Raw genomic sequence first — 26,354 nt, forward strand, 5'->3', positions numbered from 1 at the left:
AGGTTTGGTATAATACGAGTTTTCCTTTGTTGAAGCTGTTTTTACAGTTGCGCTGTGCCCCAGCAACGTGCTCTCTGGTCAGCTAGCCTCAAGTGCGGAGGTCACCAAATGCCCAGACATCGAGGGAGGATGCGGAGAAGACATTGACGACAACAACGGTATGTCCATTTTACTTTGGGGACGATTTTATAAAGACTGAAGTGCTCCGTGTCCGCATATAAAACACTTAATTACTTCATTAATAAATTAATTCTATTAAATAAATTAATTCGAGTGTTTAAAAGTGCAACAGCTGACCGCATGGAGTCACTGCTGAACCGTCCACGGTGGAGGCTAGCTCAACTTTTGCTAATGTAGCAATCCAGTCATGTGCAAATGGCGGAGAGCACAGAAAGCATGTGCTAGGTAGCTTCAACCTGTGTTCATTGTGTACACGTGTTACTCTAAGAAGGTTTATTGGACATGTCATGTGCTGACCACATATCTGATCATGACATTCCGAGTCAAGTGGATTTAAAATGGCCACAGCTGGATTTGGTCTCATCACCTCAGCTGCCATCTTCTCCTGACAGATTAATCCATTTATATATCATTTTTAAAAAAGCGTTCCTAAAAAGATTAATCGCGGTGTAAAATTCTACCATATGAAATTATGTTTCAAAATAAATAACCCAAGACATTTTCTTGAGTTAGCAGCAGACAGAATTATCTAGAATTCACACTCGAGTAAAAGATAAAGATATTGTGTTAGAATATGACTTTGGTAAAAATGAAAGTCACCCATACAAGTAGGACTTGAGTAAAAGTATATCGATATTAAATTTACTTAAGTATGGAAAGTAATTTTGTGGCAACACATCTACTTAAGTCTCAGAAGTAAAATAAATTGCTCAAAATTATGGATACTGGGATATATGTGGATGTGTATGCATGTCCAATGAAATATTGCATTATTTTTTGGGGGGAATCATAAATATTAACAAAATAAGAAATCAGATGTCACAGAATAAACAGTGAAGTGAAAGACAAAAAAAAACAACATATCCTTAACTCATATTGAGTAGTGTATACATATGTTTTGATGTATCGATACTGTATGAAATGGTTCAAATGATTCAAGCATCTTTTGTGATTATTGTGGTGTTGTATTTATTTTCTATTAGTTTATTTTGTGTGCAGATTATGAAAATAAAAATATATAAATGCACTACTCCAGTTGTGATGCTGCATGGAATTAGCAAATTAACTAGTAACTCAAGTTTTAAAATATATGTAGTGGAGTAAAAAGAAGGGGTCGACCCATTGTTGGGCTGATACTCAGCATTTTTCCCTTCATCGGTATCCGTGTTTTTTGTGTCCGATCGGCGATTTAAATAAATGAATTTAGTAATGCAGTACTCTGGATCCGATGCATGATACAGCATCCTTTGTCGGTCTGCAGTAACCACTCGGGTCTTACTCAACGTCCGGCGCTCAACACTATCTGATTGGATACACAGAACAAGTAATAGCCCAACAACACTGAATAATCTGAATCTGCAAAGTAGACTGTAACTAAAGTTATCAATTAATATAGAGGAGTGGAAGCAGAAAATGGAAATATCAAAGTGCTTCAAAATTGTAAAGCACTTGAGTAAATTGTAGTTAGTCACATTCCATTGCTGGTTATTCTCAACTTTGACACTTAAGATTTTATATTTTTATTGCAAATGTATATGGGCTCCAGTTATCAGTTATCGGTCTCCTTGATATCTAATAATCAATGTATTATATTGGTTGACACATAATTAAAATTATAAAACTTACCTCCAAAATCTTGTCTAGTGGAAGTATAAAGCTGCGCAAAATGGAAATAGTCAAGGAAAGTACACATACCTCAACATCATACTTAAGTACAGTATTTGAGGTAATATACTTGGTTACATTACGTTTGTTTTAAGATCTACAGTATGTTTTGTCCCATACTGTCATCCAGATGTCAGCAGGTCAGATGAACCAGGAAGAGGTTTTGTCAAAGCTGAAGAAGGATGTTCGTTCTTTGCTCATTTCTTCTAAGCTGGGCTTGGACCCTGACCAGCTCAGGCGGGACTATGTGGACATGTTGGGGCATCCCATGCCCCTGAAACACTTGGGCTTCAGGAACGTCATGGATATGGTGAAGGAGATGCCTGACGTGGTGTCTATTAACTTCAGAGCAGATGGCACCATATGCTTAAAGGGTACAGTCCACTCTTTGATTTGAGCTTGAATTTGTCATTCAATGCTGTTTCGATTAATTAATGAGGACAAAAATAACTAAAGCATAGTAAAGTTTGATCCAGAAGTCCGCTCATGTTCTGCTTCATTTTGTCTCCGTTACATTTCTCCCATCGCAGCCGTTAGTCACGAGACCACCCGAAGCATCGAGGAGCTAGTTGCTAATCAGCGCTTGTCTAAGTCCTACAAGAAGGTCAAGAGTAGAGGTTTCAGCTACTTCTCGCCCCGCTACCATTACCAGCAGCCCTCTTTGGTCCTTCCCAGAAGAGGTCGTCCTCCTCTGGCTGTCCCTGCCCAGCTGAGGGCACAACTTCGCACACTGCTCTCCCAGGTATGACATGCCCTGAGTGTGAGGTCTTTTTGTAAACCCAGGTATTTTAGCATTTATTATTTCTCACCAAAGGCTTGTGTTTATTTTTATTAATGAGGTGTACTGTGTGGGTCTGTTTAAGATTTTCTGCTGTTTGATTAAATGTATTTGAGGATCAGAATTGGACTTTCATAGCCAGTCCTCCTTTGTCTTGAAGTGGGACAGCAATTTTGAAGATTTCCCTTTTTTTAATCTGCAGTGCACTGTTCAAACACATATCATAGAAGCCTGAATGAATGTTTTTTTGTTTTATGTTTGTTTTTGTGACAAATTCATCAGCTCTGTTACTGCACAATGTTGTCTTGTTTCAAGTAACAATGTAGCTGATCTCCCAGGGTCCACTCCGGTTGTCTGAACTGGAGTCCTCTTTCCTGCGCTGCTTTGGCCACCCACTGCGTGTTCACGACTATGGCTTCTACTCCACTGGAGAGATGCTGCAGACAGCGGTGGACCTGGTGCTCATCAAGCAAACCAGGCTGGGCTCAGTTGTGTCTCTGAGGGAACATATGGTGCCCAGGCAGCTGATCAGTCCGTTCAGCTTACCAAAGAAGGTTGGACCCATTAAGCCAGTCTTGCCTAGACCTGACCAGGCAGTGTCGAAGGTGACAGACACCAGAGCCCAGAAACCAACAGTGCCCCCAGGTTTGTTTTAAGAAAGGTGGTGAATCTATCAGTTTACTCACCAATCCCACTTAAGTGCGTCTCAAAAAAAGCGATCCATATCCAGAGTCTTCGTCCTTTTTGAGATTGGATAGCTATGTAATCTGCCCCAACATGCATGGATTGGTTGAATGTTAAAGGTATTATTACTCAGGTTGTCAATCAATTAAAAATGTAATTGTGATTTATCGCATGATTGTCCACAGTTAACTCTCAATTAATCGGAAATTAATTAGATTAGATTACATAGGCTTTATTTATCCCACAAAGGGGAAATTCACTTGTTACCACAGCTCAAGATGCAACAAGTACAGAAAAAAGAATCAGACATATAAGATAAATAAAAAGTAAATAGAAAAAATAAGATTTTTTTTTTTTTTCAAATTTCTTTATTGGTTCTAAATGTACCTTAAAAGTAGGGATGTCCCGATCAGGTTTTTTTGCCTCCGAGTCATTTGATTTTGAGTATCTGCCGATACTGAGTCCTGATCCGATACTTCTATAATACATTAAAAAAATGAAGAAGAGCGAAGAAACAGATCCAGGATGTCCCTTATTTTTTATTTTATTCAACTTATTTTATCATTTAACACTTATTATAAGTGTGATTGGCAAAGGACAAAAAAGCAGGAAAATATACGGTTCCACTATGTCTCTCTTTACATTTATTTTGTCCCGTTGTTGGCTTCAGCTAAGAAAGAAATACTTCGCCCCACAAGTCCAACCTCTTGAGCATTAGAGAACTTTTTGACCATTATTTTCTTTATTATTATCGATTTTTTATGGGAACAGAATCTGTTTCAGAAGTCAGTAGGCCACATGACATGGGAAACTATTGAGAAAAAAATCATGATTTCTACATATTGATATTCAAATGAAATAGAGGAAGCACTGAAATACATCAGAAAGAACTGTGTCTCATTTGTCCAGTTTACTAATACAATCCGCTGCTGGTTTGGAGTCACTGGGCCACATGACATGGAAGATATTGAAAAAAACTAGCAACTATTTTGTATTAACATATTTATGCTAAGTAATTTAATGATGGTCCCTAAATCAGTTTCCAGCGATTCAGCGCGAGTCTCTGGAGGTGAGCTAACCATCCTCCTGCTGCTAACACATGGTGAACCTCAGTAAAGTTGTGGCTGGACCTGAGTGAATATCCGCCGAATATCCAACCTGAAACTAACTTCACCCCGATTCGATGAGTCGCCTGTTGCAGCCTTTGAATAGGATGACGAGGATTTCAGTCACTCAACTTAAATGGTGACTTGTAGAAATTATACAAATAGCAGTAATGACAATAATAATCGATTTCAAGATAACTTAGGGCTTCGGTTCTCAATTATTTTTTGTCATGCCCCCCAGACAGACATTTTTTCACGCATTAAACCTACAAAAATCATGTCTTTTTTTTGCGGTGGCGCTGAAAATCCAGCAGCAGAATGCATATAGGAGATATGCACTGACACATCAGATAACCTTCCGCAACGATTGCAGGCTCTTTGGTGGAGCTCTGCTTTGAATGAAGTTATGTCGTAACAAATGAATGGACTACTTGCGGAGTGACATGAAGACATGAATCAGAGGCACAAAAAACGTTGACAGCGGTGGCTGGTCATTATTTTTACCGATACCTGACCCGTGCCTTGCACACACACATTTTTCCCATTTGTTTTGAATTATTATCGATCTGATTAAAATATTAAGAATAAATGTACATGTATATATCCGATGCCTGATCGGGATGTAACGTCCGATTCCGATCGAGTCTGAAACCACATGATTGGCCCCGATTTCCGATTACGTGATTGGATCGGGACATCCCTACTTAAAAGGATAAATAAGTATATATTTGAATATACTTATTAACACGAGAGTGGACAGATGCTGCTTTATGCAAGCATATCTTTGCCATTGTGTCATGGCGCCGTTGGACCGGCAGCCTGTTGCATGCAGCCGAGAGTGAATGAATTGTTTGCAGCGTGTGGTAGAGCTTTCAGGGTTCCACGGTACCCAGAGAGCGGTAGATCTATAAGATACAACACTGATGATGCTGATTCTGCTTGTAAGGATTACTACCATCATGAGCATAATAATGGGGATACGGGCAGAGTGTGCATGGAGCTACCAATCTGTCATACAACCGTCAGAAACTGCTTGACCTGGCACAGGGTTCAAAATTCGGGGTCCGACATGACATACCTGTGGAAATCTTACAGAGGAGACATCGGGGAACCAGGGCTGGGGTGAAGAGGAATAAGTGGCGGCGAGTGAGAGCATGGAGAGAGACATTTAAACCCGCGATACCATCCATCACAATGGGTAATGTTCGCTCCCTAACCAACAAGTTGGAGGAGCTGGAAACTCTGGTAAGGGCTCAGAAGATGTATCGGGAAAGCAGCCTCATCTGCCTGACCGAGACGTGGTTGACGGACGGCATCACAGACTCGTTGACCAGTTTCACCGGCTTTCGGACGATATGTGCCGACAGGGACGCCGGATCAAAGAACAGATCTGCAACAGGGATATTGAACTTCTTGCAGTGAGTTTAAGACCATATTGTCTGCCAAGAGAGTTCACAGTGGTGATGGCAGCTGTTGTTTACATCCCTCCATCTGCAAACGCAGAAGTGGCCTGTGACGTAATACACACCACTGTCGTGAGACTGCAGGCTGAATACCCTGAGGCCTTCGTCCTAATCTCTGGTGATTTTATGTCATGTCTCTCTGTCTAAGACTCTGCCCACATTCAAGCAGTTTGTAGACTGTGCAACCAGAGGAGATCAGATTTTGGATGTCCTGTACTCAAATGTGAAAAATGCATACAAATGCACTGCACTGCCCCCCCTTGGTTGATCAGATCATGACATGGTTCACCTCTTTCCCTCCTACACCCCAACTGTTAAAAGACTACCTGCCATCACAAGAACATCTAAATGCTGGTTTCCTGGAGCAGATGAAGCACTGAAATGTTGTTTTGAAACTGACTGGGATGTTCTCAGCGATATTGATGGGTTGGTTGAGTGCATCACCCATTACATCAACTTCTGCAATGATGACATCTTGCCCTCTAGAGAAACACGGTGCTTCCCTAATAACAAACCATGGGTGACCAGCAACCTGAAAGCCATACTCAACTTAAAGAAAAAGGCTTTCAGAGAAGGGGACAAATAAAAAGTCAAAGATCTGCAAAGACAGCTGAGAGTGGAGATAAGAGAGGGGAAAGAGGCCTACAGGCATAAACTTGAGCAACAGCTGCAGCGAGAAGGTAGCAAGCAGGTGTGGGCTGGTATGAGAAACATCACAGGCATGAAGAAGAAAGGAGGCTGGCTTCTGGACGGTGATCAGAACCTGGCCAATGACCTGAACAGGTTCTTCAATAGATTTGACAGCCCCATACCATGCCCGCCTCCCACTTCTGCTCCTCAGCCGCCCCTCTTGCCACCACCACATCTGGGACATCATCTCCTTAGAGTTATCCCTGAGAGGGGTGGAGGATGATAGTTGGAGATGCTGGTGGGCCCCACCAGCATCTCCAACTATCGTCCTCCACCCCTCTCAGGTCCCCCTTTGTGGACTGGAGTGACAAAAACCATCTTTATCTCAACATCACAATGACCAAGGAGATGGTGGTGAACTTTAGGAGGAGGATCCAACCTGCGCCTGCACCAATTTGCATCCAGGACGTCGAGGTGGAAGTTGTGTCCAGCCACAGATACCTCGGTGTGCAGCTGGACAACAAGTTGGATTGGCGGATTCATGTGGAGACAGTGTGCAAAAAAGGGCAAAGTCGACTCTACTTCTTGAGAAGGCTGAGGTCATTCAACATCTGTCAACCCCTATTGCACACTGTCTACCACTCAGTAGTGGCCAGTGCTCTGTTCTTTGCGGTGGTGTGCTGGGGAGAGGGGTCACGCTCAGCAGATAGGAACAGAGTAGATAAAATCATTAAAAAGGCCAGCTCTGTGGTGAACTCCAAACTGGACACTGTCCAGCAGGTGGCAGAAGACAGGATGCTGTCTAACGCCCCGTCCAGACGACAACGCCGTTTTGCGAAAACGCACATGTATTGCATCGTTTTGGCCGACCGTCCATATGGATCCTGAAAACGCAGCGCCTGAAAATGCACTTTTTTGAAAACGGGTCTCAGGGTGGAGAAATCCGAAAACGCAGCCCTCCCGTTTTCATGTGGACGGCAAATCCGCATACTTTCTAAAACGATGACGCCATTGCCCCACCCCCCAATGTCCCATAACAACAACAACAAAAATGGTGGCCTACATGCTCGTGTTCGTGCTGCAGAAGATATTGAGCCTTCCTTGCAACTTACATGCCTTGTAGTTGAGTGTGAGCCGTAGCAGCAGTTCGACCTCATTACCGGTCCACACAAACGATTCTGGTTTCTTTGCATTAGCCATTTTTATCTTCTTCTTGCTTTGTTCGGTTTCTCTGTCTACTGTCTGTTTGTTTACAGCGCGCAAGCTTGATGCGCATGCTCCGTGTCTTCTTCTCTGTTTTTGGTGAATGTCAAGCGCCACCTATTGGCCTGGAATATGAACTACAGCGTTTTCGGTCGTTTTCAGTGAAGACGTGTGGACGCAAATATTCTTAAAACGATGATGAGGAAGACGGAGAAAAAAAAGATCGTTTTCACCCGTGTGGACGGACCCTAAGATGAGAACAATCTTTAGGAACCCCTCTCACTCACTCAATGCACTGGGGGTGATCAAAAGGAGCACCTTCAGTGAAAGACTGATCATGCCAAGGTGGAAGTCAGAGCGCAGCAGGAGGTCCTTTCTCCCTGCTGCAATGAAACTTTGTAACAAGCGCTTGTGACCCTTGTAGGGACAGGGTGAATGTTTTTTAACCTTATTTATGTATGTTTAACTTATTTATGTATGTATGTATGCATGTGTGACTAATAATGGCTGGCGCAAAGAAGCAATTTCCTGTCAAGGATTGATAAAGTACCCAACCCAACCCAACCCAAATATGTTTTTAATTTTATTGTAAAAATCCAAAACAATGACTGATACTGTCCAGAATAACCTCAAAGCTACTGCATGCTCAAAAAATATGCTGAAAGCATAACATGGCAAACTCAAGCTCAACAAGCAACAGCAGATGGGCACTGACCTGAATGTTACATTCCTTAGTAATGCTAGTAACGTAGTGTCCAACATTTTACTTGTAAAGGTTAACTAAACAATGTTAATCAGCCTGCAAGCTGTAGCCACCCATTTAGCCATTGTTCCCTCATGTAGAGTTGTTAAGTGTAATTTGAGACTCGACTTACGGTGGTAACTCATTTCACATCGACAGTAAGTCAAAATAACTTTGTTCTCGTCGAGAGACCCATCTGGCAGGGCTTTGAAGTGAGTGAGGCGACCAACTTTCAGGATTGGTCAGACAGTAACTCTGTCCTCATTGGTTGTTGGTGCAAGCGGTCAGTGACTTCTCATTGGGTATTACTGACAGATAGACATACAGTTTCCTAGCTAGGTATCTACTAGTGCTATCTTTGGGCTGGCAAGAAAGTTTTGCTCCGATTCAGCTCAGCCCAACCCCTGGAGACATCCCTGCCCTTGTTGGTGCCTTTTTGCTACCTTTCGTTGCTGCCATATTAGAATTAGAATGCAGTTGAAGTGACTGGCAGAAAGTTTGCTCACATTGATGCATTACCGAGCGCTACGTTTTTGACAAAAATACATTGTTAAATTGTCAATTGTCCCAACTGATCACTCAGTTTGCAAATGTTATTGGCCAATATTGATTTATATCAGATATAGCGGAATTAATACACGATTGTCCAGTGTGGTCTGGTATTCAGTAACTAATAAACACAAGTGTTGACTGGTCAGTGCAGTGATGTTTGTTGAAATGTAAGATATCCTGCCTCCAATACATGACTTTGTCACAGGTATTTGCCAACCGCATTCAGCCAATATTATATAGCCTATATTTAATATAGGCCAGTGTATGTGATATTGGAATTTTCTTGCACAATCGGCATTGACCATCTCGGTCTTAAATACCATTCCATGTGGCATTAAAAAGGTCTTAAAAGTCTTGATGATGATTCTCTTGTAAGCTTTGCTTCTGTGGCCTTGTTGTTAACTGATTTTTGAAATACCTCTTGTGGTTAATTCCAGCTGAAGACAAGTCTACTGTGGGCCCTGCCCAAACAGAGTCAACAACTGTCTGTAAGAAACCAGAGATGTTTGAGAAGAACCAGGAAGGGGACCAAGAGCTCTGCCAGGAAGGTCAGCTCTTTCAGAAACGTGTCCTCAAGGTTTGTTCTCATTAAAAATCAGAAAATGAAGTACCCGCACAAGTCCGCTTACTTAGAAAAGTAAGAAATAACGTTGTCAGCACTCACAAAATACTTTTTTGTTTCATTATTTTAAGAACACTTATCTTTGTTCTTTCTTCTTAAATTCTACATCAGCTGGAGGAGGAGCTTCGCCAGCAAATCTTAGAGAATGGAATCGCTGGCAGCATCAGTCAAGAGCTGAAGGACAAACTACGAAAGGTCAGACTCCCTGCTAGTTTATTAGCAGATGTGTAAGTCTCACAGGGAGTGATCACAAGACACTAATATGCCTTCATAACCAAGACACATGGTTTCAAGTGTTGTAATGAAACCTGTCATGTGTGTAACTCTGCAGGTTGTGGGTCAGACCGGCATTGGATTATTGGTACGTGATCTGCCTGCCGAGTACAAGGTAAAAAAAAGATTTTTTTTTAAAGTCATGCAGTGCTCCTGTTCTTCTCCATGGTCTCACATTAGAGTTAAGATAAATTAGGCATGGGGCTAAGAGCTCATACATTTGAGAAATTGGATTCAGTCATTCCAGATCCAGCTAAATGAAAATCTTTGGGTTCAGTATTTTGATGTTGTTTCTTGTTTTTCTTGAGCACCTTACTGATCTAGTCAGTAACTAATTCACATTTAACCCACCCGTCCTTAGTTATGGTCAGGAAGCAAGCACTTTGGGGATACAGTTGTTAATGTGCAATAGAGCAGGGTCAGGGTTGTAATAAAACATTAGTGGTGACATCTCCACATCATTTTCTTTGCTCCTCAGAGGCTATTTGGCGAGGACTTGCCACTGCGACAGAGTGGCTTTTGCAGTGTCCATGAACTGGTCAGCGCCATGAGTGACACCATCCACCTGAAACCTGCAGGGCATGACAGTGGACAACACTGGATAGTCACAGACATACAGGACAATGACCTTATGCAATCAGGTGTGTATGTGTATATGTTCATATACCAGCAGTCAGTATCACCCTAACTACTTAATTAGGTGTAACGTTAGGTATTTCACGGATGTTTGATATACAATGTTGGAACTATTTTACTGGTAAAATTATTTGCTTTACATTTTCGTCATCAGACTCTGACATTTGATGTTGAAAAGGTTGACTGAAAAATGGGGGACATGCATGATTAATTTGTTGGTTGGACCAAATGTTGCCGTAGATATAAATGTCATGTTCACTGTGGTGTCCCTGAGATCTGATTTAAGTACTTCCTTTCCTCATCCTGACATTATTTATCCACCACTGTGTCTCAGAAGAACACCAGCCTGTGACAGTCTCCAGAATCAATAGTGTTTTAATTAGGGCTCTCAAACGATACATTTTTTAAATCGAGATTAATCGCATTTTGTCTATAGTTAACTCGCGATTAATTGCAAATTAATCGCTTTTTTTTTGGCACATTTCTTTCTGTTCTAAATGTGCCTTAATGTATTTTTTTATGTTCTTAATACTTTTAACAACATAAGAAAGGGCAAATATGCTTGCTTTTATCAAAATGTTTATTCAACACTTCAAATCATGCTCAAAAGACTCAAAAAATATCCCCTCACCCTAAATGGGATCAAAATATGGTGATGTCTGCTTTTGGCGAGGAGGGGGGTGGTGGGCTCTCTGCATCTGCCATGTGTTTGGCTTGCAAATGATATTTGAGACTCGACGTACTTCAATGGTAACTCTTTTCATGTCGACAGTACGTGCAGATAAATTTTGTCCTATCGACCGAACCATCTGGCAGTGTTTTGAAAGTAAATTTGCCGTTCATAAGTCCTTTCTCCATTTCCTTGCACTTTCGCTTTTCAGTCCACTGTGTTTTTCACGCACTCCAACCCTGCTTCTTCTTCTTCTGATTCCCTTTCTTATTCTTCTGCCACTCTCTGGATCAAGACAACAGGTGCCATCGATGGCCATAAATCAAACAATGCGCGTTTCTATTTTTTTTAATACCGGGCGTTAATCGCGCGTTAAAAAAATTAACAGCGTTAAGAGGATGCACTTTGGCAGCCCTAGTTTTAATCAATGACCCATTTGTAATAATTAAATGGTGCTGTGTGAGATATGATGTGACCAGGCAGTCTTGTGGAACAGTGGCATTCAACTAAGCAGTAGAATTGTATTCATCTTATTTCATAGATTCAAAGGAAACTGAAAGTTTCGATGAAGGCTTCTGTTTCAAGTATGGAGAGTCCCCTTGGGAAGGCAAACTGGAAGAAGATGACTGTGAAGAAGTTGCAACAGATGACAAGAGTAAGGAGCTAGTGACAAGTAACAAATCCAAGACCCAGGAAATGGTGAGTGACATAAAGGTTGTGTTTATTAGAGCATCAGTGCAATCATTATTGTTCACTGCACTTAATAAGCTGATGTCACACCCCCATCATCAGTGTACCTTTTGTAACAGGTTCATTTTTGTAAACCCTGAAACCTGTCAATACTACTAACAATGGTATAGGCGTCATTGCTGAAGAAAAAAAATGTGTCAACAAAAAAATAGAATCAAATGATGAGCTCAAAATTGAAGGTCAAATCGAATCATGGGTTGGAGAATCTTGACAAGCCTAGAATATAGAGTGACATTGCCGTGTACCGCTTACCAGTCTAACTTTGCTTTTTATATCTGTGACTATAGATCTACCCTGCCATTCAGGTGCATTGCAGCACTGCAGTGCCCCTGGACGCCCTGCAGAGTCAACGTCTCAAACAGCCGACACGCCACGGTGCCCGAGAGCTAGTAGAAGTCCTGGTGGAGAAGGTGGAGTCCCCTGGACATTTCCACATCCGCTTCAGCGAGAGTGAGGAGGCCCGAGCTATGGAGGACATGATGATTGAGATGAGGTGGTGGACATGTTGGTGGTAGTTCTGTCAGAAGATAATATAATCACACTTCCTGTACCTAATGTGCCCGCTGTATTATTAGGGGTCCCCTTTGGAAGTGCAGTATAAACAGTATAAAATACATACTGTGCTTTATTTACCATTTCATCATGCCTGGCACATTTCTCTCTTTGTCAAACCATATAGCTGTATTTGTATTTCTAAAATTGGGGTTCTTCATCATTTGAACCAAAGCACAACATCTTGTTGAAATTGTTTGAAGTATAATTGAAAAATGATTAAGAAACCAAAAAACATCACATAATTTGCTGTCTCAACATACATTTAGAGCTTTTAGATGATACTCCACAGTGTTTCCTCCAAGATTTTCTGAGACTGCGGCGCTGGGGGGGCGGGGTCATCATACTGTAATATTTATACTTATGTCATAGGCTACTTAGGGAATTTCATTTTTATTCTCTGGTTATATTGCTCTCACACAGCCATCACGAACTCTAATATTGTAAAGAAATACAATTTTTATTATTTGTTTCAAGAGAGGAGTTATCTAAGTCAGAGTCCTGCACGGGTGAAAAACAATGTACCGTGTCGGACACAGATGCGGATCGGTTCGGACGCCTGGAGAGGCAGGTCGGGTTTTACAATTGCCATTTTCAAGGCATCACTTATTATCAGTCATTATTAGCAACACAAATGATAAGCATTTATATTTCATATGAGCTCATTCATGCGTGCTTGCGCCCTCCCAGAACTCCCTTTCCCCGTGCTGTCTTACTTTCACTTTTAAAAATTGCGTCCGTCCAATTTTCCTTCGGGCGTCGGTATCAATTTAAAGCGGGTCGGCTCGGTTACGGAATGTTATTTGTGCTACTGTCGAAAAACGGTTTGGATGCGGTGACCCGTGCAGGACTCTGCTCTAAGTGACCATTTTAATCCTCTAGCTAATTATCAAGCTAAATATCCAACATGCTAGTTAACGTCAAAGACTGCGGTGAAAGACGACGGTAAAATATATCCTTTCTCTAACACTGGATTTATTTATGCCTGAATTTTTAAGGTGTGGCGGCTTTTATTTTGCCGTGGCGGTGCGCCACAGTCAATTACATGTAGGGGAAACCCTGCTCCATAAGCAGTAACATCTTGTTTCTCATTTTTCTTCTGTTTTCCTCTCTTCTTGTATCCACTAGACGATGCTACACCTGTCCTGAGGTGTCCGAGCGCTACCGTCTCCCTGAGCGGTTTGTCCGACGTGGTCAGGTCTGCTGCGTGTCACCCAAAGGAATGTGGTTCTACCGGGTGGTCATCCATCGGATCATCAGCTCCACACAGGTCGAGGTGTACTACGTCGATTTTGGCGACATGACCCTGGTACAGAGCACCAACCTCAAATTCCTCAAGTATGGGCCTCTTAATAAGTGGTTAAACAAGACAACTTCCAGTACTGCTACTAAGCTGAACAGTGTCTGTGTTTTGTGGAGCTCTCTACAGTTCATCTTTCTCTTTCTCAGGTCATGTTATTCGGCTCTTCCCGCACAAGCTGTTCCAGCATCACTCGCTGGAATTAAACCCACCAGTGTGAGTCTGATGGCGAATTCGAAACTATTCACAGCTTCCTGACAAATCTTCCTGGCCTGCACTAACTTCCTGTTAATACAATAATGGTCAGCTGTATTGTATACTTGACAGGCTATTTGTAAAATCACCATCAGTGCTCGATCATTTTGCTTTTTTCCTAGCCCATCTCACGATTGTTAATGTTAATACGCTCTATAAGGAAACAAAAGCACAAAACAATGGTTGGGTGCTGTATTGTTTTAAAACAGTCTTTTATGTGAATAAATGTATGCAATTTAATTCAAACCGTCGACTGCAGATGCTACAAAATGTTCTGTTTGCGTGAAGTTTTATGAATAAAAGTGTTGTGGTTTTCTTCTTGCAGGGCAGCTGGAGTGCTGAGGCAACATCTTCTTTCCAGAACCTGTGTGCCGGCCGCACCCTGGTGGGCGCTTTGGATTGTTACATCGGAGATGTCCTTCAGATTTTCCTCTGTGATACACACACTGAAAACGACATCTACATCCACTCAGTCCTGCTAAGTCAGGGCCTCGGGACAACCTGCAGCCCCACAGCCAGTGCAGCAGTGAGACACGCACGCATGCACGCACGCACGCACACACACACACACACACACACACCTATTTGTAACATGGTCATGATAAATGCTAGTTTTTGATTCGCAGACAGGTGTCTTTTGAATTATATTAAGATATATAGGCACAACTCGTCACCTCAGCTGTAGTCAACTATTGTAAATCATTGTATCAGACACTGATAACATAAGATTAAAAAGTAACTCTGGGGAGGGTCGTTGTCAAAGAGGCTGACCAGAGGCAGGGTTTTGAATGTAAAACAGGAGGGCTCCTTCCTATTCCAATAAAAACAACAAACAAAAATAAAGCATTTAAATACTGTTTTGGGCACTAATAACCATGGTAACCATAATAACCAACAGCCAAATAAAACAGGCTGAACATATTTATTTAGTTCAACACAGAGTTTGAGCTGTTGACTTGTGAGATGTGCATTTGTTTGCACTTGTTTGTAACTTGCGCTGTAAACTTTCTTTTTCTATCTTTAGCTTTGTGTCAAGGTTAGGCCAGTGACTCTCTACCTGGGGAAGGGAATGGTTGACCTGCCAGAGGTAGAAGAAGAGGCCACTTCCTCCCTCAAGCCAGCAGACACCATTGAACTGTCCATGTCGACTTCAGTGAAGGTACTACATACACAATATAAGAAGAGAGCAGTTGCTGTTCCAGTAAAATTCTTTGACGTTCCTGTACAGCCAAACACAACATTAGTGTCTGAGCTGAGTTCCTTGGTTGTTTATTGTGGATTTGCAGCTTAATTTCTGGATAGTTTCTGTTCCATGAGTGCACCCTCTTTGTCTCCTCTCTGCCTCCCTCTCTCACTTTCTCTTTCTCACACAATCTTTTAATGTTGCTGGAAAGCCATTATTGTCTGCTGTCCATCCATAGCTCTTATCTTAGCAGCCATACTGTCAGTGCTGCAGGCACAATACAGAACTACACACACACACACACACACACACACACACACACACACACACACCGGCATGCAGAAAGGGGGGTTGCAGTCCACTGCTACTTAATGTATAGTCACACTGTTTGGAAGGTCACAGCTTGTTGTTGGCCAATAAATAAGATGACAGCCAATCAGTGAGCTGTTTAATGGATATTGGATTACAAGAATTGTGCCTCTCACATGCTAATGAGTGGATGGCTGTTTAAGTGAAAGTAAAGGATAGGAGATTTCACCGTGTTACTGTCTGTGACGGCAATAAAATAACACCTTGATTTATTAAACATATTTAATAAACATTCTTAAAATGCTAAATAACAATACACTGTTGCCGACTAAACGACCATAGCAGAACGATAAAATGATAAAGGAAACAAAGCAGGAAACAAGCAGTCTCCTTTCCAACAAACAAAACAAGTTATAACACACAAAAACATACTTGTTTGTATCATGTTTTGGGGGATTTATTCCAGTTCAGGACAAAGTCTGCTAGCAGATCTTGCTCGGTCAGTTGACCTTTACTAGTTTTGTTTTAAAGATGAAGAGATACTGTTTGTTGATATAAAGTTAATAATGTGCCGCTAGTTCTGAAATTAGATATCAGAAAGATTACAAAGACCAGGTGGCAGTGTGTTCTTCTGCTGCTACTCAAAATGTCAAACTGATCCCATCAACATGGTGCTGGTATTAAACATGGATCCCAACAGGTAACTATCAAACTCTTAAAGCTAACTTGATGTATATAAAATATGTGCTCAACTGAGGATTTTTTTTAAACCTCTGAGAAAATTTAAACAGGCTTTTATCAGCCTGTGCTGCTTGCTCCTTAACTTTATACGTTACATATCTTCTGCTATCCAGCTTGCAAGAAACAATCCAGGACCTTTATACTCTTTTCTTTTTCAACATCCTGCTCTGAGCTTTGGTAATCCTAAATTATTTATCACTGTAAGTAGCTATGTCCTCACATTATCTCTTATTGTTTATCCATACTAATTAAATGATTATGATGATTATATTAAATGAAGGTATAAAAAGTGAACAATGAAAGTGTTACCTTTTGCAAGGAATATTGGCTTCTGATGGTAATGGAGGCAGCCATTAATTTGGATATTTCAGGAAACTCCTCAGTTGTTAGGACAATGTCTGAGTTAATTGTCCAACCTGTTGCAATTAAGGTGACAGGCCTTTTAATGTTCTTTTTTTTAAATACTACCAGCTAAAATCACTTACAATTTATCATTTTACAGGATGTGCAATATGACATACAATCTTGTATAGATGTAGTGCGTGTTGGTTAATGAACAAGTTAACCAGCGTGCAGTAAATACAACTCAAGATGACTGTACATATATATTTGTTAAGTAAATATGGATATGAGGGAACCAGACATTTGTTGGTGTCTTAGGTTGAAGAAGAAGAACTGCCTGCCCTGGAGTTTATTGAGGACAATGAGGTCATCTGTCACATCCAGGTATGACCAGCTGACACTGACCTTCTGCCTTCGTTTCACATATAAAAAAAAAAAACTTGGATGCTTTCAGTTACTAGCCCTTTTTACACAGCGTCTCCGCATTATCTCCGGAGCGGTGGTTCACCAATTCTCCGCCGATGGTGATTCACACAGAGCAAAGCATCTCCACCTTCAAGTGTGTAATTCACACAGAAAGCCGGCGCCGCGGCTCCTAAAGAGACGTGACGGTACACGTCATGTTGATGACGTTGGTGTTTCCCCAGGTGTCCCCCTGTTAATCCAAACCCGCGGACAGTTTATAATCATATGGATGCTGTTATAATGTGTAGTGATTGAGATCCTGACCCACCAAACATCCTGGAAAGTGACAAAGTTTTCTGGGGGAAAGTTCCCTGAAGTCTCGGTCCGGAGAGCTAACTGTCGCGGTGATTTATTTTCATCACAAACACTTGGTGAGTTCAAGTTTTTTGCCGGTGACAAACGCTGTTTTTTAGCAGAAATGTGAGGAAGAGTCAGTAGGACAGGCGGGAGGACAGACAGGAGGACGGACGCTTCTCCACATACAGCTGTGGTATTTGTTTTCCTCATATAAGTTGCCAAAGTCAGTTACAGTTACTATGTTACTTTTGTTCGGTCCTGTAACGTTGCTTTGTGGGACATTTCTCTGTATTTAGTTGAGTGAAGGACCTGTGTAGTTATCAGACTGCACAACCGACACGCCGCTGCTCCGCGCCTCCGGCTTATCCGTTCACACTGGGACGGCTCACCAATAATGCGGCCCTGATACTACCTCCAGAGGTGGATCAGCGCCGGAGTGAAATTTCCCCCCTGTCTGCATCCGAAACTTTCACACAGAGGAGGATACTGAGAATTGGCGCAGGATCCCCGCATGCAAACGGCAGTGTGAAAGAGGCTACTATATGGCACTTCACCATGTTTGTAAAAATTGAGCGTGACATGGTAAATCATAGGATTATGCAGAAATCTTGTCAGTGGAGTTAGGTTTAATTGATTGGTTTGTTTAAGTTTGTTGGTGTACACTCCAACTGCTTTCAAACTGCTTTGCTCCTAGTTCAGATAAAGGACGAATGGGGTGAAATAGCAAATGGCCGACAGTGCTGTATGTGGAAAAAGATTTCATGTTTGACAAAAACAAAAAACAAAAGCATGAACAAACACTCCTGAAATCTTTTTTTATCTCCTGAATCTTTTTTTTGTTGTGTCTTGTTCAGAGTAGGGATCCCAACCTGTTCAATGGGCAGTTACATAACCAAACCCTCAGCGGTGCTGAATCGGGCTGGGCTGTGACCAACAAATCCCTTTCCAGCAACCTTTTCAGTCCCACCTCCAGCCCTCTCGCACACCCTGATGTGATCCAGACACCAGCTCCCTGTAAAACTGAGCTAAAGGTGAGAAAAAATTAGTTCTGTTTTGATTTATGGAAGCAAAATCACTATTTATGTTTTTTGTAAATCACTTTGAATACAGAATAGTAAATGATAGCTGTTTCTTGTCCATTAACAAAAATGTATTCTGTTCTTAGACACCGAGCATGACTCCACCAACTCCATCAAGTGTTAATTTCAGCTCCTGCTGTCCGACACCAGAGGGGGAGTGCCTCCGGCCCATGGTCTCTACCCCGTTGTTAGTCAAGCCACCTCCAATCCTGAGGACCCTCCGCCTTCACACCCCTGAAGTGGGCAAGGGTACATATTCACACATCCTGATCAAAACATTTTGAGTGGAGTACACAATGTGCACATAGGTCATGAGCTAAAGATTATATCCTACCAGTGACTTACTGCAACAGATTCATAAAAATAAACACTTTGTTGTAGATCAGGAAGTTCAGTAAGGAGTTTTTAAAAAGGAAGAACATGTGGAATAGTAAAGGTGATATTCTCATTCTACTATGTCAATTTTATCTTTTTTTTTTTTTTTTCAAAACTGTCCATAAAGAGTCCAAGAGTGTTGGAGGGAAGAATTGTTAAATAGATCTGAGGAACTCAAGAGTTTGATGAGTTAAAAAGCCTTCATTATCTCATGGCCATTGAATCATAATAACAGAGTAAACACGGCTATATATCTTAGGCAGAGTGGCAATAATATGGGCAAGTACAAACAGAAAGAGGAAGTGGACTGCTTTTCAAAACCTGGTGCCTACATTACCCACAATACACCTGAGTGACAACACTGGAAGCAATTTATCAAAATAACACTCAGCCTGCTCTGAGCCACAAAAGGCATTTTATTACTTTTCACATATGCAGCAGTACGTCCAAAGACCTGTAGACACAGTTTAATGTGTAAAATTGGTGGAGTTACCCTTTAACCAAAAGTGATTTCTTGCATATTAAATATATAAACATTTGAAGTCATCACATGGAGCTTAACTCATTATTAACCCCTAGATTCCACCGGGATTGTCAGCTGATGTTGGCCGGTTTTAGTCAATGCTTATGTTTCCACCAGCTGTAGTTGTAGTAGTAGTAGTAGTAGTAGTAGTAGTAGTAGTAGTAGTAGTAGTAGTAGTAGTAGTAGTAGTAGTCATTTACTCCAAATTGTACAAAGATAATGCTGTTGAACAAAAGTCCTATTGTACACACCTTGTCCTCTCTTAGCACAAAGACACTCATTTTCTAACATGATTATACAATGGCCTTCATTAACCTGCCTATGTACAGAGAGAGGGAGAGAAGCCTTGAATGAATTTAGCCTGTGTCCGTGGATGCAGAGAGGACGTATTGATTTCCGACCTGCTGTGTGCAGTGGTGGATGTACCTGCGCAGAGAACCTGACACAGATTCAATTAGACCTGTTACCAGAGCTATTTGACCCAACGAGCTGCTTTCATTGCATCGCATTTGTCCTGCTATCAATACACTGATGCTCCACCGTGCTCCCACGTGCACAGTGTTAATGGAAAAAGGCAAAACAAAGTGGGTCATGGCAGATTTATCTACACATTGCTTTTTGTGCACTGTAGCATTGCTAAGTGCTTACACAGTTGCACAAATACAGATAAAAGCAAAAGATAGAAGCAAGAATTGGTACATGATGCATAAGAAGATATGATGCTTGAGTTTGTGTGACAGGCAGCACAATTTGACAGTCTGCTGACGATATTCCCTGTGGTAAATAGTAGCTCTTTTCCTTCACACTTCCGTCTCGTCTTTGTATTTTGTCTGCTAGCATGCCCTGAGCTTCCCTCAAAAAACTGACATTGCAGAAATTTGACTCAAAAAAAAAAAGAATCTACACAATCACTCGCAGATGCAAAGTCGGCACTTGTTCCTTGTCGCTATTCTCTTGTATCTCGCTTGATGCACCGACAGCCGAGTGTGTCTGCTCAGCATATTTGTTACATACTAAAGGGTCAGCACTCTACTTGTTGTTGAGCTGCTCCTTAGAGAAAACATGATGTGGTCTAATACTGTCTGGAACAGAGCTGAAAATGGAAATTTCAAGGGTATAATTGATTTCAGTTTACATTATTATTATTATTGTTGTTGTTATTGTTGTTGTTATTTCTGGAAAAAGTTTATAAACTTTAAGACTGAACAGCAGCAGAAAATCTTTTTTGCTGACCTCTAGTGATTAAAGCTCTTCCTGTTGTAATAATCAGGTGTGCTCATTTCACCTGGGCATCGCTCTCGGACATGGTTTCAGGTCTGACTAAGCACACCTTGTAATACAAGTGGCAGTGGCATTGCAAGACTCACTTTTAGCCTGGGACTTAAAGTGAAACTCTCGCCAAAATGCAACCTAGGGTCTTTTTGTGTATGTATTCGAGTCAAGCGTTTTTTAAAAACATAATTACGACGAAAGCGATACCTTAAAGATTGACCGTATTTTTGTTTTCGGATCAAAATAATTTTCAATGGAGTGCTAGGGGCAAATACTATGCTAGCATCAAAAATGCTATTTTTAAAACACTAAGAAGGCTCAACACAACCTGAAACTTTGCTCATAGTATCACCAGGGTCTCTACACATGAACACGAGCATTGAGAACATTGTTTGTCTACTAAAAAGAAGGTTTTTGAACAAATCCAGTTAGCAGTTGTGTTTTCCGCTCGCCACCATCCTGCCAGTCGAGAAGTATCGATCTCCGATTGCAGTGTAACATGGAGGACAGTTAAGGTGGAACGCTACTGTCTTCCGGCAACAACTATCCACGCGAGATCTCAAGTGACTTTTCCGGCTTTTGATTTTAGTATTGTTTCTTCTATGAGGATTATTTTTCAACTTTAAGGTCAAAAATTGTTTTTCGCCAACGACAAAACAATGAATTATCCGTGGAATATGGAACTTAACTTTCGGAGCGTTCCATATAAACCACAAATGTATTAATTTACTGAACATCATCTTATAGTAATGGTAATGACTTTATATAGATAACATGTTTTTTTTTTTTATTGTCCAGGTGGACCGCTCCATCTGCGAAACTCTGGCATCCTGTTTCCTCTGTTTGGGGCGAGGTAGGTCATGCCCCCCACACTGCGCCCAAACCAAACACCAACTCATCCACCTGAATGAGTCAAAACACAAACAAAGCAGTATTCATTCCTTGATAACTACACAGCTCATAAAATATTCTGACATTTTCTTCGATGAAACTAGATTGAGTGGAAAGTAAACAAAGCATTTTTATTAGAAGTTATTTGTCATGCCATTTTAATTGTATTTGAATTGTATGTTGAGCTCTGATTGTTAGTTTGATATCAGTGTAAATGTTGCACTTCCCCAACTGTTTAGTCTTGTTCAACAAAACAAAAGAAAATTACAGGAAATTGGTGGCCGTCTTTTTTTAATGTAAATAATTTTTGTTAAAAAAAATGATTTCCTTGTGTGTGTTTAATTTTTTTTTACATTTTCTCAGAAGCCATCAGGATGTGTGTGATGTGTTAAATGGTTTGATTCTCTTTATATATATTCATAACGTGGTTTTGAACAGAGTTAAAACATTTCAAAATGCTGTTATAATGAACATTCTAGAAAAATGTCATGACAAATGTATTTTTATTTTGGAAAATAAATTTTATTTGATAGAACATTTTGTTGTTTTAATTTGTGTAATATGATTCTCAGTAGTGGATGTTTCTCCCCTGTGATTTCGTCGTTTGTTCCGTCATGTGGCATAAATGATGTAGATGAATTTTAAAATCATGTTTTACATAAAGATAAAGCCTCTTTACCTTTTTCTGAAATATTGTAGCACTCCTTTAAATAGTTGCGATGGATTTCGATAAAATGTGATTAATAGAATGTATTATTTTCTTGCCAATTAGCTAAATGTACCTTAACATGCTATGCTGAGATGGTGACATATGAAACATACTGACACACTTCAGCATGGTAGCATCATGGCGACATGAGGAGAGCAGTGGTGAACTAATAGTTAGTGAGCCAAGTCTCTGACTGGAGGGGTGACTCTGGTTTGGGGAAATGAAAGGCAGCACCTGCCCCCCTTATTATCACCACTGAGGTTCCCTTGAGCAAGCACTCATATGAGACTGTGGTAGTACTGAGCAGCTTTGAGGTGTAAATGTCTTTGTGAATACGATCAAGATGTTCCTGAAAAAAATTTATTTTGCTTTGAAACTCTGCTGATAAATAAAGGTTTAAAACAAAAAGACTTGAAGTGGCCAGAGCATTTTACCAGAGCAGCATCATAAAAGAGACATCTGTAAAACTTCAAACAGGAAAACTCCAACTGCAAATGAGGTCAATTATCAATTATCCGCCAGAGATAAAAGGGCAAGTTCAGTAGGCCAGACAATGTGGGAGTGAACCTTTAAATACTTTTTGTCTTATGCACTTGTTGAGTCAATTTAAGTGTCTACAGTTTCAGTCAGGTATCCTGTTGTACATGTCTGTAGTCTTGTTTCCTGTACATTCGCTACTTAATCAAATACAAATCAACACAAATACTATATCTTCAAATCCAAATCAGTTTTGTACTCTAGGAAATTTAGAGAGCACTTGAACTAGTTGTAACAAGGTATTTTTACCTTTGACCTTTTGAACTCTGAAGTCTGTTGACATACAAATCATCCAAGTCAGTTTTGTGATGTCAGTGTTGTTGGTCCAGTAATTCTCCAGCTGCTGAGCCTTTCCCTCTTCCTTGGCTCAATGTCACCTTCAGCCAGGCAATTAATTTCCACTTTGCCTCGTCCTGCCATGTCACTTCTCTTGATTTATAACAAACTGTTTTCCTGCATTTAAATGTGTGACTTTGCTTCATGCGAACAGTGGCACCCTTTAAACCGCCGCTCAGAGGGAATATCAATGACTGAAGAGATGAGATCAGAGCACAGGAACAATAAATAAAACAAAAGACAATCTGTAAACTCAATGACGCTCATTACAGCGAGTTGAGGCACTTCACCGAGCAGAGCACAGCAGACCGTGTGTTATTTAGCAGAGCTGCCCACACAGTCAAATATAGATTCAAAGAGCCTCTTCACAAGTCCAAAGCTACCACCTTCCCTTCATATTATGTACCAAAATGTATGTGGACATCTAAAGGTTAAAACAGGATGTGGACTCCTGGATCATTAGTCTGCATCCTGCTGGGCTCCCTGACCTTTACTGGCTCAGCCAATTAGTTTCTTAAAAGGCTCCTGATGAGAATGGCTCCTCCTCTCACTCCAATACAGCAGCACAATGAAGAATGTGAACCTACATACTGTGCACACACACACACACACTTTCTGCTTTACAACACAGACACAATACAAAAATGATATGTACACACACATCTTATGCAACACAACCTTAATACACACACTAATTCTAGCCTTTTAGGACAAACAACAAAAAAAGGACAAACACTGCCCTTCACTCAGCTTGCACAAAGGCAATGGATTAACAAGCATACACATTATCACACACAGGACTAATTTCTGAACATAAAGCTTGTACACACACACACACACACACACACATTTTAAGGCATTGCATGATACAGCCTCCATTAGTGTGTGTGTGTTTGGAGGAGGAGGGTGAGGGTTGGTAAGGCAGACGCTCAGTAAACCTTGTTAAGGAGGAGAGTAATGTGGTTGCAGCTGATTAGCAGCGAGCAGCAGCAGAGCATCAGTGTTCTGAATGATTTACAGACGAGACTCTGAGCCAGACAGTCACAAGAAGACTGGCTTTGTTTCACAGGCTTTGGTTTGCTGACTAGCTGAGGTGTCTAGATGTTCGTCTTCACTTTGTTTTAGGTTTACGTCCATTTTTTGGGGGGGCATTTATTGAAAGTATCCGTCGGTGGATGAGCAGGTAGAGAGCAGGTTGTAGGAGACAGCCTGACATAGTACATAGTAAATAGCTACATGTACTAAATACACACTTCTGCTCAAAAGCGTAGGTTTCGCCAAAGAATTTCATGTTTCCCGTGAACGCTCACACTTAAATTCACTGAATGCGTTGCCAAATGAATAGAAACGATAGTTTGACAAGGTTGTATGAGATCTTCAGTTTCTTGGCAGTTTCTGTAATGGAATAACCTTCATGTCTCAGAACAAGATCAGGCTGACGGGTTTCAGAAGAAAGCTCTTTTTTTTCCGGGCCATTTTGACACTGTAAGCTAACGCGCGCATGCTGAGGCTGCAGACACTCAACTGGCCTAATGGAGGCTAATTTTGTTGCCTCTTTAATCAACGCAACAGTTTTCAGCTGTGCTAACATAATTACACAAGGGTTTTCTAATGCTCAATTAGCATTTTAGCACGACAAACTTGAATTGGAGACCAGGAGTGATGGTCGCTGAAAGTGTTCCTCTGTATACACACAGTATGTAGATACTCGACAAAAAACCAAACAGCTTAAATAGTCACTTACCACAATGATATTGTCTTGAATGTATTTCTGATGACTGAATTTAATAGAAAGAAATGTTGAGTGGAAGCGTATCACTACATATGAACTGAAACACTTGGTTAAAGTAGGAACAATTCAAATAGTGTTTGTACCAATGAATGGATCTGTATGTGGAAAGAAATCAAGAATCAGATTTGTTTTTGGTACCAGTAGTCTAAACAGTGGATTGATCCTGTCTTTGACTACCTGCTTTGTTTTTGCTGTGAAATGTTGACCTGGTTCAATGAAAGAATCATCTTTAAGTGCTTTACATTTATAACAGTAGTATCAAATACTTAAATTTTATCTACATGTCATATGCAAACTTGTTGAGCTTACTACTTCTGATTAACTTCATCAGAGGCTTGGCCTTTTGAGTACAATTAGTTTATGTGGGCCATAAATTCACCCCCTGATGATGACATGCTCTTGGCCGGCTGCTGACATCCTATTAGCATGAATCACTGTGCATAACGAAATGTCATCCTCTCTTGTCACGATCACTCAAAAAAATCTCCTTTATGTCCTCCGAGAAAACTTTTGCAGAACATCTAGTGAATCAGCAGATCACACTGATGCCACATGTTCACCTGAAAAGCAGCCGTGAGCCTCAGTCATAGTCGAATCACAACATGGTTCGACGATGGTGTGATGAGTTCACAGGCCTTAAATATGGCCACTAGAGGGCAGTGGTGGAAAGTAACTTAAGTACAATTTTAAAGTACTACTACTAGAGTATTTCCATTTTCTGCTGCTTTTTAATGGCTGCACTAAACTGTAGGGCACAGCTGTAAACCTCTTGGTCCATTACAGTCGCAGCATTAGCGTGTCAGATTTGAGATAAAAGCACAAATTAGATTAGACTTTCTTGTCCACCTCAGTTGAAATTTGTATTTGGCTTCCCCCTAAGTACAGCAGAGGTACGGACAATGCACCGAACAGAGCACGCCATTACAAATATACAGAATATACAGGGTATACAGAGCCTCCTGTGTTTTTTTTATGGTTCTGCCGGTTTCGTAGCCTCACACTGACAGACAGAAACAGCCTAAACGGCATTGTTAACATCTGTTCTAAGATCACAGGAGTGACACAACGGTACTTGACCTCTTTTTGCTGTCAACGGATCCTCCGTTTTTAGCCTCGTCTGGACATGTTCTTGTTGGTTGTTACCCCCAGGGCATCTCTACATTCGACCTGCTTGTAGAACTAAATCTTTTATTCCCTCTGCGATCCGTCCTTTAAATTCTCTGTTTGTCTTGTTGAATATACAGTTTTTTTAATTTCTGTTTTACTAATTGATGATCAAACAATTTGTTATCATCTTATATTTCTTCACAGATTCCTTTATTCCACTGAACTCCTTGGCATATTTTATTTTATTGCATTTCATCCTTATTTTATTCATTACTCATCTACATGTTACTGTATGTTTGAGCGTGTGTGCGAGGCAAGCAGCAAAAAAAAAAAAA

General features: G+C 40.9%; 1 protein-coding gene across 1 annotated transcript; it reads left to right on the plus strand.

Moving 5' to 3' along the window:
* The first annotated feature begins 18 nt into the window (after nucleotides 1-18).
* tdrd5 (tudor domain containing 5) lies at nucleotides 19-22,073 on the plus strand. The gene is made up of 18 exons (XM_030434524.1): nucleotides 19-158; nucleotides 1,976-2,219; nucleotides 2,376-2,587; nucleotides 2,962-3,268; nucleotides 9,441-9,580; nucleotides 9,737-9,820; nucleotides 9,957-10,013; nucleotides 10,377-10,539; nucleotides 11,746-11,903; nucleotides 12,242-12,447; nucleotides 13,635-13,844; nucleotides 13,956-14,022; nucleotides 14,387-14,587; nucleotides 15,086-15,220; nucleotides 16,955-17,020; nucleotides 18,253-18,429; nucleotides 18,564-18,726; nucleotides 21,446-22,073. Exons 2-18 carry the CDS (start codon nucleotides 1,976-1,978, stop codon nucleotides 21,502-21,504), a joined length of 2,649 nt encoding a protein of 882 aa, XP_030290384.1. The 5' UTR covers nucleotides 19-158; the 3' UTR covers nucleotides 21,505-22,073.
* Nucleotides 22,074-26,354: the final 4,281 nt, after the last annotated feature.

The sequence above is a fragment of the Sparus aurata genome, chromosome 11 (genome assembly GCF_900880675.1).
Source record: "Sparus aurata chromosome 11, fSpaAur1.1, whole genome shotgun sequence".
In the NCBI taxonomy this organism is placed as follows: domain Eukaryota; kingdom Metazoa; phylum Chordata; class Actinopteri; order Spariformes; family Sparidae; genus Sparus; species Sparus aurata.